The following is an 11,853-nucleotide window of genomic DNA, read 5'->3' as shown; positions in this document are numbered from 1 at the left end:
AGTTGAATAAATTTATTCGAAAACTTAATTTTGAAAAGATAACAATCAATTATAAAAACCGTATACATTGTTATTTCCATAATATATAATTGTATACAGTTTCCAAATCAGAAATAACAATCTGTAATGATTATAATAAATCTTACATTTAATAAATTTAAATGTAATACCTAGAGTAACCAAAAGTTAGATATTTAAGTTTGGTGTTAGATTGTAATATTTGATGAAATTGCCATGTATGAAATAGTAATATGCGCCTACGATATATTATATGTTTATGAACCATATAGTTTGAACAATATTCTTAACTCAGATATTATAAAAATTGTATGTACATCACTTTATCAGTCTATTCCATAATGTGGTATAATTATATAGGGTGATGCCTCTAAAATCTGAAAACCCACTAAAACCATTAAATTCATTACAAAATGGAAAATAGTGCCGTCCGTATCTGCAGCCTTAATAAGACAGAACGGGTCGGATCTACCAAAGATTATTATGTATAAAGAATTCCGTGTACTTCCGATTAACTTGTTGTAGGTATGAAAAATATTCTCTATCATTCATATTAAAAATCACTCTCAATTATATTCATATAAAAGTAAATTTGAAACATTAAGATAATATTATGTTCTAAAATGTAAACTATACAAAAAGGGGTACCTCTATAGGCCAGAAATGTGCTGATTATTTGAGACCTACATATTTCAATTGTCTTAATAATAATTTTAAGAAACATCTTAGAGTAAAAAATAATAGAAATATAAATAAAATTTCATGCAATTTTTATTTATCTGAAATATAAAAACATGAAAAATGTTTGTCTTTATTTCTATTTTTGTAAATTAATTTAGTTTGTAGATTATAAAAAAAAAACTCTCTACGACTCTACCTTAAACACAAGAGTTACTTAGATAAACCAGTTGTTTACACTTAACATAACACTTGTTTTTATAGTATTCAATAAATGGTTATTATTAAAAAAAAAATTACAAATAAATACCTTGTATAATACAGTATAACTTCCATATAACAGTAACCGAAGGGACTGTATTACTGTAAATAATGACCGCTATTTAGAGGTGCCCGTCCTACAGAGGTAGAATAACACTAGGATAACACTCGACGGGAAAAAAAATTAACCGTTACATAGAGGTGACCGTTAACGGAAGTTTTACTGTACATAATAAAACTAATTTTTACGTACCAATGATTGTTCTGTTGAACGCAAATTTTCAATATAAATATATAATATTGCACGACGCACGTAGGTCAGAGATCACGTCACTCTCTAAGATAATGGAAGCCAAATACTCACTTTTTAAGGGGTTCTGTATAGGCAATTATGACAAATTTTGACAATTACAATATTATACCTTTAAGAGGACGTCACACCGTATTATATATATTTATGTATATATATATATATATTATATATTTTTGATTTATTTAACATTTGGAAATTAGAATGCAAATCAAAAACAAGAGAAATTTATTCTACACCAAATATGATCGTGAAGTGTTTATCGAAAAAGTGAAATAAGTATTTCAAATCTTTTACCTCGCCTTACATTCTAAACTATACACCCATAGGCAAGGCTCGGCATTAAGTTAAGTTACATAACAAGTTAATTAATTTTTTTTTAAATAACTTCTAACTTTACAAGTTGATTTATTTCATGACGTGTAATTACTAATCAGTTATAGTCATGTTAAATTTTTTTTTTCTTAATATAAACCCAATAGATGAAACATATAAATTATTGTTAATAATTACTGTAATTATGTTATAATTTATAATGTTATATGTAATGTAAGTACTGAATTGAAGACTACCAAAGTATTTAATGCATTATTTCTGGATTTCAATAGCAATTTATTGAAATCATTGATAGTTATACAAGTCAAATCACACACGCTACACTCAAATTAGGTTTATCGGACACTATCAATCCCGGATTAAGGGGGGAGGGGGCAAGGGGGCATGGCCCCCAGGCCTCCATAGTTAGAATTTATTTAAGGACCTCTGATTTATCCATTACTTTTTTTGTTATAGGCTACATAACACTGCATATATAAATCACCTAAAATAAACTCGATGATTATTTAGCTAGGAAAAAAGCTTGTAAATTATAATTTATAAATAAAGTGATACATTATTCATTGCTATATACCTAATATCTATATATTATATTTATTATAACAGGTACCGTACCTAATATTAAATAATATACAATGTGTCCCTGGGTGAAGTGACCGGCCAACGTCATATGGAAGTATACTAAAAATGATGAAGAAATACCCTTTAAAGATTAAATTTAACTTTTTTATTTTTTTAATTATGGGCAATTAAATTTTTTTATCAAAACTATGCGTATCACGCATTTGTTTATGTATTCTAAAATCTTTTCAACATTTTTACGTAATTTAATTTTTATTTTAAAGCTATTTAATTGTCCTATCAACTGACATACGCAATTAAACCAGAAATGTACTAATCATTTTTATTAAATTAAAAAAGAGAAGAAAGTTAGCAAAAATTAGTATTTTTAAAAGGAAATTGTGCATTATTCCAAATTATTTATTTTTAACTTTTTGTTTTTTGTATTATGACAACTAAAATTTACCGAAAGTATAAAATTAAACGATTGACGACCAATTAACCGACTCAATCCTAGAAAAACTAAGGTTGTGACGATTAACAGGAATATATTATGAAGACCAAACTTTCAAGGTATTCTAGGTATTATTCAGTAGAATTCAGTAGATTAATACAAAAAACAAAAAACCTTAAAAACCCATACTAAGTAATAAATTATTTTGAATAATACACGATTTCCTTTAAAAAATGTTAATTTTTGCTAACATTTTTTGTACTTTTTTATTTAATAAAAATAATTAGTGCATTTCTAGTTCAATTACGTATGTCGGAGTGTTGATAGGACAATTAAATAGTTATATATAAAAAAAAATTACATCAAAATGTTGAAAACTATTGAAGACATAGGTATAAACAAATGCGCAATAAGTATGGTTTTCATAAAAAAAAGTTAATTGTCCATAACTCAAAAATTAAAAAAGTTAGAACCAATCTTTAAAGGGTATTTCTTCATAATTTTTGGCATACTTTCATATGTAGTCGCCTGGTCACTTCACCCGGAACACATTATATACATAAATATTTTTTTTTCGTACTACGGGGCCTCATTTCAAACTTTGGCCCCTGGGCCTCAAAATGTCTTAATCTGGGCTTGGACATCTGCAACATGTTTTTAAACAAACTAATAGACATATTATAAATAAATGGACTGCACTTTCATCACGCCTCATCAATCAGAATCTGAATGTAAAATGTGAGTGAGATGCGTATAGTTGGGGGGCAATCATGAAAGAAATAATATTATATTTAATTTATACCTTGATATTAATGTAATTTATATCACTGATCATGACTATATTAAAATAAAATAAAATTTATATACATTTTTATTTTATATCGACAAGATCAGGTTGGCTAACAATCGGGATGATATGAACAACGACATAGATGTTAAATATCACAGAGTTCATTGAACGGAATGATGAATTAAAATTAAGATTTACGTATACGTATACGTCGGTTATTGAACGTGGTTCGTTCTGGGGGGGAGGATAGGTATGTCTCGTAACGAGTTCCAGTCGCGTCAGAATAAACGCAATGACCCACGTCGTGGTATCGTACCGAACGGATCGTCGAGACGCTTGATCGTGTTAGCGTTGTAGCAATCGTAGCGAAGAAAAGGTGAAGGTCGTGTTCGGGGAAGTGACAAGATGGCGGAGTCGGTCGGTTCGGTCTGCAGAGGGGGTACTTGACGATTCGGCGTTTGAGGGGAAAAAAGCGAGCTGCCGCTTGGCATGTCGGCCATCGAACTCATGGACGCCGCTTTTCCAGGCAGCCAGCCACGGCAGTGAGACCAACAAAAGAGTATTGTGGTTGTGGATCTTCAATCGTAGTAGTGATATTATAATAGTCGATAATATCATGGAATAATTAGAGTATTAAATAATTTCCTCCATGGTTGCCCCCAACTGTTTCTATCTCCTCATTCAATATCGGTTTCATGATTTCTCTCTCTAAGCACAGTCCATTTATTTATACGTCTCTGGTATAAACATACACTATGATATCTTATATACCAGAGGAGAGGAAATGTATTGCATACTACTCATAGATTTGAGCAGCAGTTTTGTTGCTTTAGATCAGTAGGTACTTCTTAACCTTTTTTTTACGACTTCATCTTAATTTAGATCCATAAACATGGGGATACACTTAAAAATTAATACATTTTAGAAAAAGTAACAATTAAAAACCTATGTTTAAATTGAGGATGAGACTATCTTCACACTTGTTTTTCTTATCTTTGGTTATTAACATCACATAACAATGTTTTATATTTATAGTTTGAACATGTATATTAGAAATAAACAATTTTTTTTTGGCGACATACATCAAGGTAATACACGACACAATGATTAAGAACCACTGCTCTAGATGGTAATACTATGAAGGAGCTAAAAAGTAAATGATTAGCATAAATTACATGTAATTTGGACAGCTGATCAAAATTAAAAAATAATAACAGCTCATACAGTTGTGGTAAAATATTTAATTGTGTTTTAAAGTATACATCATAACATTCATAAAGAAATATTATTTTTGCTTAAATATGTTTAACAATGTAACAACATGGAAAACAATAGATGTATTTACAATTATAAAAAAAAAAATAAAATAAAAAATATTCATTACCAGAAAGAATTTTTCCGGTTAATTTTCACAAAAGAAAATAATATTAAGTGCAACATATTATTCAATTGAAACGATAACAATACACAAAGGTTATTAATTTAAAAATAAAAACAGAAACACTTAATTCTGATGTTTTATAAATTATAATTTTGTTTATAAGTATTCAAGCCATTATTATACCACATTTTATATGTTATCTAAATTGTAATTTTAAACTTAACTCAAAATACACATTTGAAATATACATTAATCTCTGATTTTATTGTCTGTATTATTTATCTGGTCCAAGTTACTAGTCTGACTAGTTTGATAAAAGTTTATGTCTAAAAGAAGTATATTTGAATTGTATAATAATTGTATTTACTTCAACAATTGAAATTTAAGAGCATAAAAAATGTAATTTGTGCTTTAAACATTTACCAACTTGAGTAATAACTTAATCAAATTAAGCTTATTCAGTGAATATTTAAAAAGAAAAAATCAATCAACATTAATCATTGATTCTCTTCCTTGGCCAACTCCAACCCATTTAACTGAAAAAAAAAAATATATAAAATTTGTATTATAAATGTTAATACAGTATTTCATTCAAAAGTTTATCATTGCTTTTACAAGTATCATTCATAATTGTATTAATAGTAACTATCAATACAATTAATTTTAAATTTAATACTATGAAAGAAATATTATTATAATTTAAATTAGTACAATAACATTTGTAAGTAACTTTTCTTTGTCAAAAATAACACATTTACAATACATGAAATTATATAAATACCTTACATTATTTAAGAGGACGCCTGCGGTTTGTTTTCTTTCTGTGGCCCACGTGCAACATAGATAAACCGCATTTACACATAATAATATTTTTTTTTTTGTTTTTGAGTAATCTTTGAGTAAAATCAAACATTACAAAAATAATTGAGATTAATTTTTTTGAGGGTATGCCATCGATTTGCCTAAATATTGTCTCAAAAACAATTTAAAGAAAATATCAATTTAATATTTTTTTGTTTATTTTGTAAGTCGAATACAAGGCAAACAATAATAAAATATAAAGCCGATAATATGTTATACCCTCAAATTTATTATCCTCTATGATTTTTAATAAACGATTTACTCTATAATAACTCAAAAATCATAAAAAAAACAATTTTAGGTAAAAGCGTTTTATCTATGTGGGTCTGAGAGAAAACAAATATTGTGCTGACATCCTCTTAAGCTATTTATTTTTTCAAATAATAATTAATAACAATAATTTTTCAAATATACTCTATTCAGAATAAGAATTCTCACTCGCTTGACGAAAACTCGTCTTGTTTGCGCATATCTGTTGCCACCAGTTAACGCTGATGTTTACAGAGCCGCCCCCGCCAACCTTCTGCAAGTGTATACGTGTACGATAGGGACGGGTGACGGCAGCCGTCGACAACTGGCGACCAATCACAACGCAGCCGAAACTCGCCAGGGGGTCTGACAGCTGCCAGCGGTTCAGTTGCGTGCGCGAAAGTGAGAATTTTTATTCTGAACAGAGTATAGTTCATAAAAAAAACTTGAACATGACATTTTAATGTCATATTGACTAACTTTACTTTTGTATAGATCTTAAATGTAGTATGCTTAGATAAGTAAAATGTGACTATCAGTCAATTAAACATTTTTTTTTTTTTTAACTAAAAATTAAATTACCTGGTACTTCGAGGAGTTCTGTGATAGTAAAAACAAATTTTTTTGCATTCTCCGGTAGGTTATCAAAATGTCTTATGCCGCTGATATTAGTTTTCCAACCAGGCAAAGTTAAATATTTAACCTAAACAAATAAATTTATAAACACATTCATAAATACAAATGTTTTCTAATATTTAACATAATAAAATTGGATAAATACTGTTATGAAATTATACATACTTCAACGGAAGAAAGTTCAAATAAACTGGATGGATAATAGTTGAGGGCTTTTCCGTTTAACTGATATTCCACTCCAATTTTTACTTCATCAAAAGTATCTAGTATGTCAAGTTTGGTCAAACAAATTCTAAAATTGTAATATAATTGTTAATTAATTAATGTTAAAAATATTAACATTGTCATTATTTTATTCTATTCAAATATTTAAGAAATAAACATACAGCAGATATCAGTACAACGGGATACTGTTTACAATGGGCAAAATTATAAGTCCCGGCAGGAGTCCATTAAAAGATATGTTTACAGCGAGTATGGTTAGAACACGAGAAATCTCGATTATAACGAGTAAATAAAATAAACTACATTAATGACCTTCCGATTACTATGAGCATTAAATGTTGTCCATAATTTTTAGTTGTATTATGCATTACTTATTAGTTACCACAATTATATTTTAATTTTGTGTTTTAAATTACTCGATGGCTGGGTACTCGATATCATATTTAAGATTCGGCTCTTACTCGGTACCTGGCGTAATACCTACATTTTTACCAGGCCATTACTTGGTACCCGTCATAATACCTACATTTTTACCTGGTCCTTACTCGGTACTCGGCAAAATAATACATTTTTACTCGACTCACATCTAATGGCAAACGCTGATAATCTATTTATAAAAATATGCATACTTAAAATTAATACAAGTTTACTAGGGAATGATCGAGGCGATTTTGAATATTTTTTTTTTCAGCTGTGATATCCAAGAATAAAAATATTGAAAAAATATGATATTTTTGTATTTATACTATTTATTATGACACTAAGAATAATTGGAATATTCAAAATCGCCTCAATCATTCCCTAGTAAACTTGTTGATCAATCATAATCCGTTTTCAAAATTAAAATCTGTCAAACCAAATTCTTCCAGTTTTGTCTACCTCATTAGTCTAAAAGTCACTTTTTTTTCATTGACTGGAGCCCCCGTCCAGCCTCCTAAAGGTTTATTTTATGATACGGAATTTAAATATATTGAAAAACATTATGACAAATAAAATTAATGTTTGAATTGGTCTAATCTACATTAGTTTTGATTTTTGACCAAGCCTGCTGCAGCCCCATTAAAACTAATTTTAAACATAACATCGATAATGTGTCGTTTTAACAAGCTCGTATCTATTTGTTCCGTTGATAGGTTTAGAAAACTTTCAAGTCAATTGATATTAAACAAATACAAATTAAAAAAGAGATGAAACGTATTTATAGGAAAAAAGCCATAAAAAATTATCAACCATTATGTTAAAAATTAAATGAAACACATTTTAATATAAAAATTATTTTTCTATTGTTACCTATAAAAAAAAAATTATATTTGCCTTTAAATCCTGAATCATAATAATACATTTTAAATGCTTTGTATCATGTTTTCAGTATATATTTTAATTGGTTGCAATGAGCACTCATTTTAACTGTATGAACTACTGATTACCATGAGAAAAACTTGCTGGCCCTTAAGACTCATAATAATTGATTTCTGCTGTATTTATGTCGTATGTTCATAGAAAAATAGTATTATAAAATATTTAAAAAAGTTAAATACATAATATTTTATAAAAATGTATTAGTTGTTGATTACAAGTGATTGCGATTCAATTGAATATCAGTACTATAATTTCATAACAAAATCATAATCTTACTCTTTAAATGTATGTAAAAATTGTTTGGTAATAAAAATATGCCACAGGTCATAAATGATACATTTTTACTTCTTATTTAATTCAATAATCCACGAGTTGATCCAAAATATACATCTATAGGTTATTGCTATAGCTTAAAACTGAACACTAATTATTAAATATAATACTGATATTTTAATAAATTACTATACTTTGAGTATTTAAACATTTTTAATTATTAAATTTTAAAACTTTAAATTAAATAAGCAAGTACAAATGAGTTATTATAGAATTATTTTCATCATTTATATTATTATACGATGTTGAAGAACACAATGATTAATTAATTGGCATATTTTATGAATAGAATAATTCTTACTTAGTATATCCATTGACCATTGAAGTATACTTTAAAAGCGGGATATCCAACCACCCACAACGACGCTTCCGCTTAGTTGTAACACCAATTTCATTTCCAATGGTCTGTAACTTTTCACCAACATCCTAAATGTAATTCAAAAACATTATTTCGATTTTTGTACTAAAACTAATGTCATTGTTTAAGTTGTTAATTAATTAATACTCATTTTGGATAATAGATAAATAAAATAAAACTAGAATATTAGACATTTTAACATTTTGTATATAACAAGTATTTACATCAAATAACTCTGTTGGAAATGGCCCATCACCAACTCTTGTAGTATATGCTTTGACAACTCCAATAACATCACCAATTCTTGATGGAGGTAAACCAAGACCAGTACAAACACCACCAATACTACAATTTGACGATGTTACATATGGGTATGTACCTATTTAGTTTTTAAAACCATTTAATTACTTTATTCATTACCAAATAAATATCTTAGAAATCAATGATGTTATTACCAAAATCAATGTCTAACATTGCTGCATTAGCACCTTCCACCAAAATTCGTTTTCCTTCTTTTAATGCGGAATGCAAATATCCAACAGTTTCCACTACTAATGGTCTTAATTCATTAGCATAATATTCATATTTCTTTAATTCTTCTTCTGTATCAACTTCTAGTAATGGAAACATACGTTTATGTATATCAACCAAGTTGTAAAACCTTAAAATATAAATATAATTAGAAATAAGTTAAATTTAGATTATTGTGAATAAATAATGATTCTTGCAATAGATATCATAATTATCAATATTGTTCAAATTGTTTGACCAATATTTAACAATTTTGGTAAACATGAAATATTTGAAAGAAGTAGTTATGTAGGTACATAATACAACATAATAAAATATAAAGGTAAGTGTATAAAAATTAAAAACCATAAGACACAAGAAAGAAGAATAAAGAAGACACTTTATAATATAAAGTGTCTTCTTTGAAAATTGTATTAATTTATAAATACTTAATATTATATACTTCAGAGTTAACTATTACAAAACCTTGTATATTAATTACTTTTTATTTGTTTAACTAATTATAAACTCAACTAACTTTTCTTTAAACATGTTGAAATCTCCAAGTAAATCTGCTAATCTTAGACCATTTCTAGTAGCCTTAGAAGCATAAGTTGGCCCAATACCTTTTTTTGTTGTTCCCAAAGACTTTTTACCCTTTTCCATTTCTTGGAGACCATCCACTTGCTATATTTGAAAAAATATATAAATAAATAAATTCATAATCATGATATCAAAATTAGTATATGATTAAATGACCCTTTAACCTTGTCTAAATATTTTTATTTTTATGGGGTATTTAATATTCATAAACTTGTTTACCTACTATTACTTATAACATAACAATAACGGCTATAATAATTTATAAAAAATAAGAATTTAATATTCATACTCAACATGGAGCAAAAATCTTTATAAACAATTGTCATTTAGGAGACATGCAATATAACAATTTAGTTGGTATAGTTTGGTGTCTGGCACACACAAATACAAAAATGATTGTAATGGCATAATAAAATAAGTCATAACTGTAGTAATTATATGAATACAAGTTACGTAGGTATTACTTCTTATGAATTAAAAATTAATCATGACTATTTTCGAATCAACATTCATGTTTAATAAATTGCATTATTATGTATATTAGCTAGGTAGTTGGTTATTATAATATTTTATTTATGCCTAAAAATAATGACATAGTAGTAAAAATTGCATTGTTTTTATTGCTTAATCAATAGTATTAAATAGGTATAAATATAATAATAATATTAATATAAATAATATAATAATATATAGAATTAGGAGAAGTATCTTATAAAAATAAATAAAAATATTAAAGGTTGATTAAACTAGGCATATTAATACAAAAGTACCCATTATTAATTGTTATTACTCAAAAAATGAATCTATTATTCAAATTTAAACCACTGTATAATTAAAAACGACAATTTATTCAGTTTTGTATGTTCCCAAGTCTTTAATAATTATAAATACACTATATTACATTTCACATCAAGTACAATTCGATCATAGCGCGCCGAGTGTTCGATTTCATTTAAATCCAGTGTTTCATAAATTAGGCCAATAAATAAGAAACGGACGCTTTTTCAAATTTTCCGCCTTATTTACGCGCTATTATGAGTACCCTTACAAAAACCACCTGCCGGCATACTATGATCAAGTCATATTTTATGTGAAACGTTCTATAGTTTAAATTACAGTTAATGTATTGACAAATAGTATGGCCAGGTACCTGATGGAAATCAAACACAAGATGAGCACGATCAGAAATTAACAATCGTTTCTTCCAGTCCAATAGCCCTTTCTTTTCATTTTTACTGCACTCTTCAAATAATCCAGGTAGATGGATAACAACTCCATTACCTATCGTATTTTGAACACACAAATTATTAATTTTATGTTAACATTATACAAAGTAATATAGAATAGGCAAATTAAAATTAAAACAGTTGGTTGCAGGTGAGTAAAAGTTTCATAATATAACATTTTTAAGCTATTTTTACCAATATACCTAATAACAATTATACAAAATATGAATTAAGAGTGTTATTATTCTCTTCATATTACCAATTGTCAATTGAATATCAAAATATTGCAGATTTAGGATTTGGCCACACTATCCATTTGGTGGGTCAGGGACCAGGGTAAAACAAATGTCCCACTTAACAGCACTTAGTGGTCCGATGGGGTACGGAATTTATAGATTAGATGCAAATTACAAATTATTAAAAATTTATAAATACAGTAGAAACTGTTAGTTGTAGTGACATATTGGGTGTAATGACCTTAGATTAAAGGTCCCTGCAAAACTCCTATATTGTATGTACTAATTTGTATCGGTTTTTATGACGTCTATATAATGACTATACGGATGTTATGACGGTTATTTTTGGTTATATTGGAAAAGTATTTTATCTATATGACTTTACTATATTGAATGTACTATTATAACCGATAATACCGACAATTTCATCTTTGTTTTGTCGTTAGTTTTTTTTTTTTTATTTTTATT

At 27.4% G+C, this 11,853-nt stretch overlaps 1 protein-coding gene across 1 annotated transcript in view; it reads right to left on the bottom strand.

Annotated features, from left to right (window-relative positions):
* Positions 1-4,629: 4,629 nt before the first annotated feature.
* Positions 4,630-11,853, bottom strand: part of LOC100165684 (adenylosuccinate synthetase) — a 10,923-nt gene continuing 3,699 nt past the window's right edge. Inside the window, exons 3-10 of the mRNA XM_001950203.5 lie at positions 11,074-11,204; positions 9,859-10,007; positions 9,266-9,471; positions 9,035-9,189; positions 8,754-8,878; positions 6,701-6,827; positions 6,482-6,602; positions 4,630-5,325 (exon numbers count right to left, since the gene is read on the bottom strand). Of these exons, the coding sequence (XP_001950238.2) occupies positions 5,273-5,325; positions 6,482-6,602; positions 6,701-6,827; positions 8,754-8,878; positions 9,035-9,189; positions 9,266-9,471; positions 9,859-10,007; positions 11,074-11,204 (1,067 nt within the window). The 3' untranslated portion in view covers positions 4,630-5,272. The remainder of the gene's footprint in view (positions 5,326-6,481; positions 6,603-6,700; positions 6,828-8,753; positions 8,879-9,034; positions 9,190-9,265; positions 9,472-9,858; positions 10,008-11,073; positions 11,205-11,853) is intronic.

The sequence above is a fragment of the Acyrthosiphon pisum genome, chromosome X, assembly GCF_005508785.2.
Source record: "Acyrthosiphon pisum isolate AL4f chromosome X, pea_aphid_22Mar2018_4r6ur, whole genome shotgun sequence".
NCBI classification, from domain to species: Eukaryota; Metazoa; Arthropoda; class Insecta; order Hemiptera; family Aphididae; genus Acyrthosiphon; species Acyrthosiphon pisum.
Note: the sequence above shows the minus strand (reverse complement) of the source record. Positions and strands in the feature narration are given on the sequence as shown.